General features: G+C 34.4%; 4 protein-coding genes across 4 annotated transcripts; 2 read left to right on the top strand and 2 right to left on the bottom strand.

The window, feature by feature from the left end:
• Nucleotides 1–2,750: 2,750 nt before the first annotated feature.
• Nucleotides 2,751–4,344, top strand: LOC116348516. The gene has a single exon (XM_031779541.1). The coding sequence runs from the start codon at nucleotides 2,971–2,973 to the stop codon at nucleotides 4,273–4,275; it is 1,305 nt and encodes a 434-aa protein (XP_031635401.1). The 5' UTR covers nucleotides 2,751–2,970; the 3' UTR covers nucleotides 4,276–4,344.
• A 299-nt stretch (nucleotides 4,345–4,643) lies between these two features.
• On the top strand, nucleotides 4,644–5,516 carry LOC116348518 (thioredoxin-like protein 4A). The gene is made up of 3 exons (XM_031779544.1): nucleotides 4,644–4,882; nucleotides 4,993–5,129; nucleotides 5,204–5,516. Exons 1-3 carry the CDS (start codon nucleotides 4,805–4,807, stop codon nucleotides 5,415–5,417), a joined length of 429 nt encoding a protein of 142 aa, XP_031635404.1. The 5' UTR covers nucleotides 4,644–4,804; the 3' UTR covers nucleotides 5,418–5,516.
• Nucleotides 5,495–8,484, bottom strand: LOC116348517 (tubulin gamma-1 chain). The gene is made up of 9 exons (XM_031779543.1): nucleotides 8,237–8,484; nucleotides 7,966–8,171; nucleotides 7,612–7,901; nucleotides 7,364–7,490; nucleotides 6,919–7,098; nucleotides 6,712–6,846; nucleotides 6,441–6,623; nucleotides 5,857–6,040; nucleotides 5,495–5,776 (listed from the first exon to the last, which is right to left on the bottom strand). Exons 1-9 carry the CDS (start codon nucleotides 8,283–8,285, stop codon nucleotides 5,757–5,759), a joined length of 1,374 nt encoding a protein of 457 aa, XP_031635403.1. The 5' UTR covers nucleotides 8,286–8,484; the 3' UTR covers nucleotides 5,495–5,756.
• A 2,861-nt stretch (nucleotides 8,485–11,345) lies between these two features.
• LOC116348512 (pickpocket protein 28-like) lies at nucleotides 11,346–14,566 on the bottom strand. The gene is made up of 13 exons (XM_031779538.1): nucleotides 14,304–14,566; nucleotides 14,005–14,234; nucleotides 13,686–13,931; nucleotides 13,502–13,601; nucleotides 13,322–13,442; nucleotides 13,159–13,209; nucleotides 13,022–13,096; nucleotides 12,895–12,959; nucleotides 12,729–12,789; nucleotides 12,537–12,644; nucleotides 12,099–12,195; nucleotides 11,918–12,024; nucleotides 11,346–11,675 (listed from the first exon to the last, which is right to left on the bottom strand). Exons 1-13 carry the CDS (start codon nucleotides 14,496–14,498, stop codon nucleotides 11,491–11,493), a joined length of 1,641 nt encoding a protein of 546 aa, XP_031635398.1. The 5' UTR covers nucleotides 14,499–14,566; the 3' UTR covers nucleotides 11,346–11,490.
• Nucleotides 14,567–15,348: the final 782 nt, after the last annotated feature.

Here is a 15,348-nt window from a genome sequence, read left to right as displayed (position 1 = left end):
ATGTTTTAACAATCAAATATTAACCAAATAAATACATATTGCGAGCAAATTTATCAACAGATTTTATTCATTTCGATATATAATAGCTGCATAGAACTAAAATTGAGTAATATCTGGAAATGTTTGAAAAATTGAAAGAAATGATAGAATAAAAGCACATCTGCAGTGCCAGCAACAGCTCTGTTCATACGCCATGGAGACGATTGCTAAACGTCACGACATTTATGTGTTTCTTTGCTTGTTATTGTTAAACCTCACAAAATTTCGTTAAAAAAATGATAAAATGTTGCCAAAAGTGATTTCGGGTCTTTCTACTTGTGAGCACCGTTCATTTACATTAATATGTACGATTTACCATGACGTATCAATAAAAAAAAATCGTTTTGATTTTCAAAAAACTTGTTGCGATGCAAATATATTCAAATGAGATTTTACAATAGGGATACAAATTATAACTGGACATGTTTTGACATATGTGCCCACTGTAATGATCGTATATGCATAACTGTCAAAAATAACTGGTCGACTATTCTTGTTGTTGTTGCTATCAGCTCGTCTCTTAATACTAAAGTTCATTTTATACCAATTCCAAAGAGGTATTTTCAAGAATTTTTTATGAAAATACTTGAACGATTGAGATTTAAATATAATAAATCAAATCATTTTATTGGTCAAATCGGTCAAAAAATTTTTTTTAAGGTATCACTTGAAATCAATCATTCAAGCTTCATCATATTAATTCAAAATATTTCTGTAGATTTCAAAAGCTCAAACATTTAAAAGATGATGTCACAAAAAGAAGATAACTATAAAGGGTATTATTTAAATCCGTTGCTTATCAATCAAACAACGATGAAAAAACTCTACGCGGATCGAGATGAGACTGGTGATGTGTCATTCGTTGTTGAATCCGAAGTAATTCGTGCACATCGCTGTGTATTGGCTACCCATAGTCCCAAGTACAAAGCTCAATTCTACGGTGTTCAACCGGATCAAGGAGAAATTCATGTGGATGGTGTATCAGCGGATGCGTTTCGGGAATTTCTCCAGTTCTTCTATTTGGATGAAGTGATTTTGACCCAAAAGAATATCGAAGATGTACTAAACTTGGCCTGTCAATCGCTGGTTAATACTTTTATTAATTATGTGTGAAGAATTTCTCAAATCTTTTTTGATAAATGATAACTACGTATTTTGCTGGTTATATCGTTTGGCGATATTATATGACTTGAAACCATTACAGAATCAATGCAAAGGACATTTTCGGCGAAAAGCCTTAGATGTATTTGCGAGCGTCGATTTTAAAAATTGTGATCGGGAGCTACTCCCAGAACTTTTGCAATAGTACTCAGGGAAATGCAAAGAAATAGACTACTTTGATGCGTGTATCGCATGGGCTGAGAATGCATGTAAGCTGGAAAATAAAGACCCAAAAAATGGTGTGAATTTACGTGCCGTTCTGGGAGATGCAATTACAAATATTCGTTTTGGTAACATGACGATTGAAAAATTTTCCGAAATTCATAGTAAATATTGTGGATTTTTTTCAACAGATGAATCCAACGAAATATTGAATATGATTGGTAAAGTGTATGGATTTAGGTCGAAACGATTCACTCAAGAATCACGAAAATTAGTTTACAAAAGTGATGAAGAACTTGAGGAAAATATGCATAACGTTCTTGAGTGTGATCGAGTAAGTTCAAAAGCGGAGAATCGTTTGGGAGGGCGGAAAGAAGATAAAATGTGGTTTTATTGTAATAAGCTTATCAAATTGCATGGTTTAGTTATTGTCACCACAAAGATTGGAAAAATAAAGATTTTAGTATCAACTTTAAATGTACCATTTGCATATTGCCCGAAATTCACTAAAAAAAGTAAAATGGATATAAAGGAAACAATAATCACATTTGATGAACCCATTTTTTATGTGCGGTCATGTTTTATACATTTAAGAATGGATTCGATGTGGAATAATAAAGATGGTTACTATGTAGAAGATACATACGATTGAATCGCATGGGACACACTTTATATTTAATCGAGTGGATCGGGATGTATAGTCGTTATGAGTAGAGTTCGCAAAAGAAGTTAAAACAAAAAAAAAAATGAATACGAAAAATTGAAAACTTTGTACAAGAAACAATTTGTAAAAAAATTAATTTAAAATTCAATAAAAAATGATTTAACATTAAAATAATTTCGAACATATATTTAAAAAAAAACCTTGTTCAGTATTTTACATATAAACAGTTTGATATTTCTTTAAACCTCACAAAATGCAGGAAAATTGTTTATTTCTTTTTGTAAAAAATGACAAAATGTTGCTAAAATTGTCCCAAATCACGTTTGAATTTCAATGTTTTTACTTACTCTACTACGTGAGCACCGTACATTAATATGAACCGGCTAAGATATTAGTGACCTCAAGAAATTTGTCAACAACTGCAACTTGCCCATACATTTTTTATATGAACATGTTGCACTTTTAATTTGACAAATTTCCTGAGCTCACGAATATTTTAACTGATTCATATGAATAACACAAAATTGTTTGTTGTTTTGATTTTCAAAAAACTTGTTGCGATGCAAATATATTCAAATAAGTTTTTACAATAGGGATACACGCTTTAACTGGACACTGTTGCGTTTGACATATGTGTCCACTGTAATGATTATATATGCATTAAGGTTGGCTGTCATTAGTTAACTGACAATTCTTCTTCCTATTGTTGTCTGCTCGTCTCTTGATACATTTAATAAACATTCCGCAGAGAGAGTTATTTTCGAACATTTTTGTTGAAAATACTTGAACGATTGAGATTTAGAAAAAATTAATCAAATCATTTTATTGCTCAAAATAGCGTAAAAAATAGTTCATTTCAAGTATCACTTCAAATTAATCATTCAAACTTCATCATATCAATTCAAAATATTTCTGTGGATTCCAAAAACTCAAACACTTAAAAGATGTCACAAGGAAAAAACTATAAAAGACATCATCTAAATCCGTTGCTTATTAATCAAACAACGATGAAAAAACTCTACGCGGATCGAGGTGAAACTGGCGATGTGTCATTTATTGTTGAGTCCGAAGTAATTCGTGCACATCGCTGTGTATTGGCTACCCACAGTCCCAAGTACAAGGCTCAATTCTACGGTGTTCAACCGGATCAAGGAGAGATTCGCGTGGATGGTGTATCAGCGGATGCGTTTCGGGAATTTCTCCAGTTCTTCTATTTAGATGAAGTTTTTTTGACCCAAAAGAATATCGAAGATGTACTAAACTTGGCCTGTCAATCGTTGGTCAATACTTTTGTTAATGTGTGTGAAGAATTTCTCAAATATTCTAGTGTTTTATTAATTGATAACTTTTGTTGGTCATATCGTTTGGCGATGCTGTATGACTTGAAGTCATTACAGAATAAATGTAGACATTTTTTTAACTATAAAACATATGCATTGAAGGTATTAGCGAATGCCGGTTTTGAAAATTGTGATCGGGAGCTACTCCCAGAACTTTTGCAATTGTACGCAGAGAAATGCAAAGAAATAGACTATTTTAATGCGTGTATCGCATGGGCTAAAACTGCGTGTAAGCTGGAAAATAAAGATCCAGAAAATGGTGTGAATTTACGTGCCGTTCTGGGAGATGCAATTACAAACATTCGTTTTGGTAACATGACGATTGAAGAATTTGCCGAAATTCATAGCAAATATGACGGATTGTTTTCAACAGATGAATCCATTGAAATAATGTATATGATTGGTAAAGTGAATGGATTCAAGTCGAAACGATTTAATCAACTATCACGAAAAGAATTCGAATTTACAGTAAAAAAGGTGGATACAATTTTTGAATGTGATCGAGTTAGTTCTAAATCCGAAGATCGTAAGGGGCTTCGAAGAGAAGAAAAGATTTGGTTTTATTGTATTAAGCTAATCAAATTACACGGTTTAGTTATTGCCACCACAAACATTGGAGATATAAAGATTTTAGTAGCATGTTCAATTGAGCATTTTGAATATTGCCCGAAATTTACAACAAAAAGTAAAACGGATACAAACGAAACAATAATCACATTTGATCAACCAATTTTTTGTACGAATTCATGTTTTATACATTTGGAAAGGGATTCCTGGTGGAATAATAAAGATGGTTACTATGTCAAAGATACGATTGAATCGCATGGGACCCATTTCATATTTAATCGAGTGGATCCGGATGGATCCGTATCATTTGTGAAACGTATTCTGTACAGTTGTCGTGAGTAGAGTTCGCAAAAGAAAATAAATCCAAAAAATTATATGCCATTTAAGATTTATAGAATTACTTTATGTACAAGATGCGATTTGTAAGAAATTAAATTTCAAACTCAATAAAAATGATTTAACATAAAAAAATTCAAACATATATATATTTTTTTAAATGAATACAATGAGTGAATCATACAATAGGAATAGTTAGCAACAATTTCAAATCAAACGGTTGTCAATATTATCCCTATCGGAAGCCCTCACCTTAAAATAGAATAAACTGAGCAATAGTAAATCGTGGAATTATTCCAATGTGTGAGGAAATTTCCAGAAAATGGGATATTTTGACACTTGATTTTTTTTTTTCTCTTATTTTGTTTTGTATACTGTCACCAATTGATACATTTACAAACGTTTTGCATAGCTATCAACAAAAAACGAATTGAATTTCTTTGTGAAAATAATTTAAATAGTTCCACTTGCGATATTTCTACTTCCAATCATCATTTCTAAGTAAAGACAGTGAAAAAACATAATTTGACCGACGATGTCTTACATGCTACAGCATTTACACAATGGTTATCAGGTCGACCAAGCAATTTTATCGGAAGAAGACCGTATTGTGGTAAGAGAAATACTTGATTTATCCCACCAAATGCAATTATTCTTTTTATTCAATTGATTTCTTTCCATTTTTCAAAATCTGATCAAAATTATTGGTGTTATTTTCGGTAGGTAATTCGTTTTGGCCACGACTGGGACCCAGCCTGCATGAAAATGGACGAGGTACTGTACAGCATTGCCGAGAAAGTGAAAAATTTTGCCGTTTTCTATTTGGTTGACATCACTGAAGTATCTGATTTCAATAAAATGTGAGTGTTTTCAATGCATTTTTGATATTCCGAAGCTGAAAAATGAATTAATAAATTTCCTATTATTCACACAGGTATGAATTATACGATCCATGTACGGTGATGTTTTTCTTCCGCAATAAGCACATCATGATCGATTTGGGAACGGGTAACAATAACAAAATCAATTGGCCACTTGAAGACAAACAAGAAATGGTTGACATCGTTGAGACCGTATATCGTGGCGCTCGTAAGGGTCGTGGTTTAGTGGTCAGCCCAAAGGATTATTCCACCAAATATCGATATTAAACAATTTTATCACCATTTTCTGTCTATATTTCATTACTGTATCTGCTAAATTGTAATTAAAATAAACAAATAACGTATCTCTTTTGAAACTCAAAAATATGTGTGAATGTTTTATTTAAATCATCGATGGCACTTGTGCCGAAAAAAAAAACATCTTAAAGACTATATATTTGTATTGGTGCGAATCGCATTCTGTGCGAATAATTTGATCAAAAAAGAGGGAGCACAGTCTCATTGACTAAATTGGAAATCATTATGATTGAGTGGAAATTTTGTATGTGCTTGTGAGTTGACATTAGTACTTGACATGCATTGAGTATTTTAGGTTGCTTTGTGTGCTCAGGCGGCTGGCTTCTTTGCTGTGGAATAAAAGAAAAAAAAATGTGTTTTTTGAATTGTACAGGAAATACAATTGAAATGTGACTAAAAATCGACTTACCTTGCCAACTGAGATAATTTGGCTGTGTGGCCGCCTCGTACTCCTGAACGAGATTATCGACCACCTCACGAGATTCATCCAATTCAGACAGATCGTCTTTGAACATATCCTCACGTCTGAAGTTATCCAAGAAAGCGCCACGCTTACGCAATTTGTCGTATTGACTTAGAACACGTTCGAATAACTGCGAATAGAGAAAACAAATTTAAGTAAAAAAATGATGACCTTAGAACGACAACTTTTTCACAAAGCCACTTTTCATCGGATCGGACACTATACTGAACTGATATCCACCTGACTTATTGTGAATAATCTTCGCCAACTGGTTACTTCATTCTTATAGAATGAAGTAACTATTGGTCTTCAACTGACTCTTATTATCAACACGAGCTATTAAATCACACCATCTGGTTGTAAGAGTCAGACATAGCTCTATCAAATAATAGTGGCGTAAGCACTGTCATATTATGTCTCTGGTTGAAATCAGTTCAGTACTCCCATCGGAACCACCAAAACATTTTTTTTATTGATTTTGAGTAAAAATGTTGTCTACTGGTGATGCACCACAAAATTCCGATACGTACCGAACAAATGCTGGTGTGATTGGCAAGCATAAGACCCGATACACGGTGGCTACTCTGAACGTATGGGCTACTGCGTGACAGTGCCACTTGAATACTTGTCGGGCCCCATGGAATGAATTGAGCCAATTTTCTCTCCCGAATTCGCTGCAATGACTTATGGACCTGTGTTGGATCCACTTCACCCTAAGATACGAAATTTTCTTGTGAATTTTTTACAACAAAATTTTTAAGAAAATCGACATTGCAGACAATTTTTTTCATCAGAACAAACCTGAATAATATTCAAAATGGAAATGTAGCAATGGTGATTTGTTTTATCAAGCGCTGTTGAGACCATCATGTTTTTCGGTTGCAGCAATCGTCGCATGACATCTAAAACCGTTGTTTTACGAATATTCACCGTTTGCTATAAAATGTCATCAAAAAATTGGTTTTAAGAAAAATCACAAATAAAAAATTAAAAATAAGAGCAACTCACATCGCTGTCAGTGGTGAGTGGAGTGTAGCCGGTCATCAAGAAATGTAATTGTGGCGTTGGAATCAATGGTGCTGTGAGGCCAATCAAATTATTGTTCATGTATGATGGATACCGGAGCGTTGTTGTGCTCACCGACATAATCGTCGATACCAAAGTGTTGATTTGTGTGAATGTCGGGTTCTATGGAGAGAGAATAAAGAGGGGAAAAATTTAATGTCTGACATTGAAAGGACTTTTGTTCAAAGCAAATGAATAGCACAATGAACATTTTAAATAGTGGCCGACCCGGTTTGATATCTAGTGGAAAAAATCGATCTGATAATCGTTCCATAATATTGACTCCATTTTAGTCCACCATATGAAAATGTTTCACTATTCATTTCACACACTCGGTGATGTGTGCTAAAATGCACGATGTTTTAAAAAGTCCGAAACGAGCACTCACCTCAATATGAAGTCGATCAGTTGCGATACGATTCAGTGCGGTATTGTCCAAAACAACGACACAATCGGCACAGCTGGTCAATCGCCGCAATGTCAAAAGTGAATTATATGGCTGAACGACGACGTCACTACAAAGACAATGGAAAAATTCAATAAAAAAAATCCAATTGATATACAACAGTGAAAAAAAGCAACAACAACAACAACGAGCATAACAAATCGACTGGTGAAAAGCCTTAATCGAATTACCTGACTTGATCTTGGTCTTGATTTGGAAACACACTGTATGTCTGTACCAATTTCTTGGGGAATCGATCTGATAATCGTTCCATGATATAGGATCCCATGCCAGAGCCAGTACCACCCGCAATCGAATGGCACAAAACAAAACCTTCTAAACTATCACTGCCGTCTGCTTCACGATCGATGATATCAAATACTTCCTCTTGCAATTTTTCACCTTGACTAAAACCAGATGCCCAATTATTACCGGCCCCGCCACCGTCTTTTGACAAATAAACGTTTTCTGGATTGTACAACTGCACGAACAAAGCACAACATTTCAGTCAATTTATTCTTATTTACAAAGCAAAAATCACTTACTTTGGCATAGGGTGAGGTCATAATTGAGTGAATGACACGCGGTTCCAAGTCCAACAACACCGATCGTGGAATGTAATGGTCATCGTCGGCCTGATAAAAAAACACATCCTTTCGATCCAGTCCAGCATCTGTTGCAAAGTCCTCAAGCGTTCCATTCGGTGATATACCATGTTCAAGACACAATCGCTTCCAAAACTCAAAACCAACTGAAAATTTCACAAAAACATTACCAACAACTCAATTATACCAATCGATAAAATGATGTGCTTACTTTGATTGCCGCATTGGCCCAGCTGCAGTGTTATCATTTCATTCGGCATTTTGATGGAATTTTATAGCGTTGCTATTTCACATAAATTCGTTCAACACAAATTCAATGACAATTTTTGACTCAATCACCAGAAAATAATTACATTGAAAAAACTACGTCGTGTTGTTGGGTTTTTTTGTTGTTTGCAAACCGTTGTGGATGCGTGCGTTCATGAAAATTACTCACATTTAAATTGTATCTATTTTTTGTAGTTTGACACTTCATACACAACAATACACACGAATTCCCGCACATTTTAGCTGTCAAACTTCGCATCGACGGTGCATGTGTCCCTATTGGTAAAATTGAACATTTCATACGAATGGGATTTTTTGAAAAGAAAAACGTTTTTTTTCTTCATTTTTTAATAAAAAAAATTGAAAATATAAAATATTTGAGTAATAATTAAGAATGGTGTATTTTTTTATATTTTCGGATAAAAAAATCGAAACTAATAAGTTGTATACTAATAAATCCAATGTATTTTGTACGTAATTTCAAATGTAAACTATCATGAATTGACATTTACACCAAATATAGTCTGCTTAACTGGAATACTATGTAATTTGAATTTTTAGCGAAAGAATACATCATTTTATATTTGATTGAAAGTAAACAATAAACAACAACATTTAATCAAAATCGAAAATTATCCTAAACTCATAGCCATATGGGATGTCCCGTTCGAATTCTAATTTGGTACGAGGGTTGCTCCATAATTTTTTTTAAAAACATATATAACACAGTTGTTTTTTGTCGAAAATGGTTTTATTGTTTTTCAAAATATTCCCCGAGATGATCGATACACTTTTGCATTCGATGAAACCATTTGTCATAGCATTCGTGCCACTCCGAAACTGATATCTCCAAAACGTGTGTTTTGAACGCTTCAACTGCTTCTTCTGGTGTCGAAAATCGTTGACCACGTAGTTTTTTCTTCACGCTTGGGAACAAAAAAAAGTCATTGGGTGCCAGGTCAGGACTGTACGGTGGATGACCCATCAGTTCGATGTTTTGACCGGTCAAAAATCGAGTAGTTTGAAAAGATGTGTGAGAGCTCGCATTATCGTGATGAAGAATTATTTTGCGACGGTGGTTGTTTTTTCTTATTTCACCAAACACTTCGGGCAAACAAATGGTGGTATACCAATCAGAATTGACGGTCTTACGATCCTCTAGTGGAACGGTTGCCACATGACCACTTCTCCCGAAAAAACAGGCGACCATTCGCTTCGAAGTGCTTCTTGCTCGAACAACTTTCGTTGAGTTATCTTCATTTTGGAAGACCCATACAGTCGACTGCTGTTTCGTTTCGGGCTCATAGGCATATATCCACGATTCGTCACCAGTGACGATTTTATTAACGTCTTTTGAAGCACCACGATTGAATTTCTTGAGCATTTCTTTACACCAACTCACACGAGCCATTTTTTGTTCATCGGTCAATTTATGTGGGATCCAACGAGAGCAAATCTTTTTTACGGCTAAATGTTCATGCAAAATTGTATGTATGCTGTGGGATGAAATGCCCAAAGATGCCTCAATCTCACGGTAGGTCACATGACGATCTTCCATAATCAGTTTTCTGACAGCATCGATGTTTTGTGGCACAACAGCCGATTTTGGACGACCTGTATGAAACTCGTCTTTGAGCGAACTACGACCGCAACGGAATTCTCGGTACCAGTTATAAATTGTCTGAAGGGTTGGTGCTTCATTGCCAAAGGCCAAATGAAGTCGATCGAAACACTGTTGTTGAGATAATTTACTTCGAAAATCGTAGTAAATCATTTTACGAAAATCTTCACGTGTAAAATTCATTTTTTTTGTTGAGTCGCAGTTTACCAGTCACTGTAAACAATACAAATAGCGTTCGTACGACAAAAGGTTCAGGGCACGAATACATACCAAAACATCAAACTTTACGAATATGACAATGGTTTACATCGGGCAACACTATAAGTACCATTTTAAAAAAAATTATGGAGCAACCTACGTATTCAAATGTTTAAATGTGAATTAATTATTATAAAACATTTATGTCAAAAACATCAAACTATTTTTTGTTTAACCGAAAGTTTTTTACTGATTTATCGTAAGGATCATGTACGTAATGTATTTGTGCTCGGTCAGTGTATCGCCTCCGGCGACGTGTAATATATGTTTTTTTCTGAGAATTTCGTTCTGTATTTTGCATGGGCGGAGGCTGTCTGCTTTTCACCTTGTCAACAATCACCTCGATGATAAATGTGATGCATGCGATTCCCGTGAGCACCGCATAGATAATCAATGGCACTTTTAGATCATTCATTTTCACAACATTTTCCGTATCAATATCGCGGAGAATTTGTTTTTCCCGAAATGTCGATACAAATTGTGAAAATGATTTGTAAAAATCAGAGAGTAGAAAACGTTGCCGCTATAGTAATACTATATTAACAGTGCCTATAAATAGTTACTATTTGTACACATTTCGATTGTGTGATCACAACAATTTTTGCGAACTCTAATGTGAACAATGCGACTCTTTGTATTTAAAATCTACATATATCTTTGTATACAAAGAGTTGCATTGTTCACATTGGAGTTCGCAAAAATTGTTGTGATCACACAATCGAAATGTGTACAAATAGTAACTATTCATAGGCACTGTTAATATAGTATTACTATAGCGGTAGTGTTTTCTACTCTCTGGTAAAAATTGAACAAACCATTTTCCACAATTGAACCGATGACATGGTTGACACTCTCTTTCACTTGCTCCGGAACATGTTTACTGGTGCTGAGTGAGAATCCGTAGTTTAAATTGCCTGAACAAAAAATGTATTCAATTTATGATTAAATCCAACGGAAGAGAGTTTTCTACTCATACCGAGACTTTCCGTCAGACCAATTTTTACACGTGTAAATTAAAAAATTCAGTTTTCGCCTACGTGTATAGTTTTACAAATCGAAAAAATTCTCTGTTTTTCATCTTTTGAGTCGAAATTTTTTGGCGTCATAATATTTCAATAATTTGAAAAAACATTTTTTCACTTCATTCTTTATAATTTATAATTATTCGGTGCTTTTCAAATACAAAGCGTGAAAGACACACAATACATGCTAGTCGTGTCATTATATAATCATAATAAAAAAATGAATGAGCCAAATTGAACAAGTACACGATAGCCTCCATCACATCAATTCATTTGCATGTGATTCAATCGATTTTTCTAATAAAATCGCCGTCGTTCGAGTTGATTTTTCAATAGTTCTAAATTGCTACGTTTTTTCCACGTTGACGCCTTGACCTTAACAGGTTTGTGTTGACTGATTCTACAGCACAATCGCAGGGTGAAATAGTAAATGAATTCCACGATGCTCAGCAGTGAAACACCCAAGAACAAACCCAGTAGACCTTCATTCCATTGTATAAGAGAAAGTGTTAAAAAAAATGAAATTTGATTTTTTTTTTAATGTACTTATTTGGTATATTTCAACACGAGTAATGTGTGAGCTTAAATTGATCATTTTTAGTGATCAGTTTTTGAATCGAAATATTTTCAAAGATACCAATTTTATAGCGGTGATTTTCAAATTTTAGAGAGAAGGTAAAATATGAATCTTTAGCACATTACTGATACACGTGTCGTTTCATACCTCCACAACTTGCAACGAAATCAGCCAATGTATACGCTTCCTTTCGATTGATTGAGATAAAATCGTTTTCTTTGAAACTTATTAGCACCCTGCTGTTGTAATTGTTCCTACGAATGAAGAAATTTTAAATAAAAATATGATTTTTTTACTATACAATATCTATGAACTAGTTTGTCATTACGTTGATTCATTGAGGGCAGCTTTTAAAGCGATTTCTTCGGCCGAATGCAGATTTTGAGCTTGAGAAATCTCTGTATCGTATGTGATCGATGTACAATCTAAAAATAAAGAGTTCAACTAATTTGAGTGTAAAAGCAAAAAGCTTGAAATGCGTAAAACATCAAGCGAAATGTCTCAAATGCACGATGAAATGCGTGAAACGCATAGTGAAATAAATGAAAAATGCAATTGACATTTTTCATTTGAAAAGCTTTTAAAATTGCCAAAAATATCGGAGTCAGTGAATTTCAACATAATTCTAATTTTAAAAGTCCCTCGTTTTGGAATTCCACTTTTTACCCCGTTATAGGTAACGTCTAGCTATGATATATGATATAATGAGATTCACATTTCATCAACGACCCCCGGCAATTACGAAATATCACAATAAAATCCCAACCTGGCAAACAGTTGCATTTTTTAACAATAAGGTTCTTGGAGAATTCATCGTCCGCATTAAAATAGCATGGATTGTCAGCAATGGTGCAGACCTTAGTTGTGTTGATTCCTAGAACAGTTACGGATTTTTCATTAAATCTTCATTTATGTGCAACCAATCACACAGTGGTATAGTTTTTGAAAAATTACTGACTTGGCATTGAAAATTTTACGCAACCACACGAAGCTAGCGTAAAATTCGCTGCACATTCAATCTACATGAAAAGGATTAAATCGAAGCAAATAAGCCACACAATCTGCTCAATATGTATTATTAAGAAAAAATAAATATCCAGATATTATGGAAATTTAATACAAACATCGCAATTTTGTTGACCATACGCATTGAAAAAACGTAATTTTCGTTCAGATTTAAAATAACATCCTGTTGAATGACAACCAAACTTAACATCGTCCTCAAGATAAATGAAAAAAAAAAAATTTAACCTCGATCTTTTGGTGAATAGTTGCGCAACCCTTTCGATGTGGTGATAACATTCGGTTTCACTGATATGTATATGTCTAAGCATGAATAAAAACGTTGATTTATTTTTGGTTGCACGAAAATGAAGAATCTTAATTACCTTGATCAACTGGAATAAAAATAAACTCGTCAGGAAGCCGGGGAAATTCATCTAAACGAAATTCCAAAACCAAAAATTATTGCCGTATTAGATTCATAAATAGAAGTTCTGCGCGTTGTGCACAATGCGATCTCGAATGCTTAGCTTTTAGAGAAGTACCTACCGGGCGTATGTAATGAAATTCGAAATCCATGCGAAAAATCATTACAATATTGATTTGGATCATCAATGGAAATGCCGAGAATAAACGCAAGCATATAACGCATTCCAGAACCAAACACCCGCTAGAATTTATTCAAAATAACATTTTATTTTCTATTTATAAAAATAAACAGCAAGATACCTTCGGATATACTTTGGACTCATCAACATTTGAATCGTAGCCACTTTCAATGTTCCAACCGCTGTTTATTTCATTCACAGTTATTAATTCGGGAGTGACGCTAAATTATACATATTCTGAGCTATAGATAAACACTGAGCGATGCTGAAAAGCAGAGAAAGAGTGAATTTGCATTTAATCTTACTCATTCGTGAAAATTTCTCGAGAGTCCAGCGAGTTGAATGTGTAGCAAACACCTTCTCCCGTAAAAATTTTCTTAAAGAACGTCAATTGGCCGATGAACGTAGAAAATTGGATGATTGAACTACGGCCGGGCTCAATTTCTTCAATCGTATTATAAACCGATTCGGTTATAGGAACGACAAGACCATCTATTAAATTTTTTAGGTCTTTATTGCATACATGCTGTACTGCATCAAAACGATTTACGCTATAATGATTTTTCGTTTGTTGGAATTGGAAGTGTCGATTAGAAGAATGAAAAAAATGAAAAAAACACCTACGTTTCTGGCGATAAATGTTCGAAAACAGTTTTGTTGGTTGTAATTTCACTCAGGAGATCGTTATAGAATTTCGTATCGACTTTATCGTGTGTAAATTTTTGAGTTGTACACACTGTTACTGCGGGAAAGGGAATTGTGGCTATCGGTGTAGTTTTATCGTCGAAACTTACAATAACAGGTCGATGATGCCAACGAGACAAAATCATAAGAATTGACATCATACACCAAGCCTGTGTCCGATTGTATGAGAGAAATAAATTTGATTCTTTCAATGAATGTAAAAATGTTTAGTTTCTTACCACTGACGACACAACACTGACGACCCACCAAAGTCTTGAAAGCACAAAATTAGACCGATTCAATTTTAAGGTGAGAAAAATTAAATTTTTCCAGTTCAACAAAAAAATAAGCAGACCCATGTTTGAGCTAATTGGTAAGTTACTGCCATTGCTGCTGATTACTAACTCATATATAGCTTTGCTTGTAACCCCCATTGACGGCAGTTGAACATTGCTTTTGATTTGCTTTGGACCGTGATCAATTTTGACCGGAGGGAAATGAATTCCCTTGTGGAAAAAAAATGACTGACTGACTATAAATTATGTCAATTTTAATCACTTTTATTCGGTTAAAATTACCGATAGATGATTGAAATCGAATATAGTCGGTTATGTTTCAGAGTTAACTAAAAGTGATTATAGTCAACATAGTTGACAAAAGTCTATTTCATATATTAGTTAACTATGATCAAGATCGACATTTCTCAACTCAAGTTACATGAAGACGCATATAGTCACTTATAGTTAACTTTAGCTGGCTGAAATATCAGCCATTTTTGTCCCAAATTAGTCAATTTATAGTCGGCCATGAAGTCGAAATAATTCCACAAGGGTTTGAGTTTGCGAAGAAGAGAAAATTTCCTTCGATTTGCTATTTTATTGGCGAATGAAACCCCCTCTTCAAATTTAGTTTACCATGGCAAACATGCGCTATGAATAGTGCGACAAAAACTCTCAATTTGTTCGTCATAATACTCGTTCAAAGCCAATACGACTTTTACTACCCGTATTAGATGAGTTCACGCTTCAGGTACACTCGGCACATCTTCGCTGCTTAGGCGAATATCAGCAGTGGAATTCATTGCGACATGGTAAAAAAACATCAAGTAGCCATATGTAAATATTTAATTCTCTTTTGTGCGAACTTTCTTTTGACTGTGTATGGCTGTGAGCAAACACATGCATTAGATGCACGACAGTTCACAGTGAACTCAACGGCTGATATTCCGTAAAGCAGCGATGATGTGCTGAGTGTACACGAAGCGTGAATTTTTCTAATACGCGT

This window comes from Contarinia nasturtii, unplaced genomic scaffold (genome assembly GCF_009176525.2).
Source record: "Contarinia nasturtii isolate CC-2019 unplaced genomic scaffold, AAFC_CNas_1.1 Cnas_scaffold_2489, whole genome shotgun sequence".
Lineage (NCBI taxonomy): Eukaryota > Metazoa > Arthropoda > Insecta > Diptera > Cecidomyiidae > Contarinia > Contarinia nasturtii.
The sequence above is the reverse complement of the archived record's forward strand: the minus strand, read 5'-3'. Positions and strand labels throughout refer to the sequence as shown.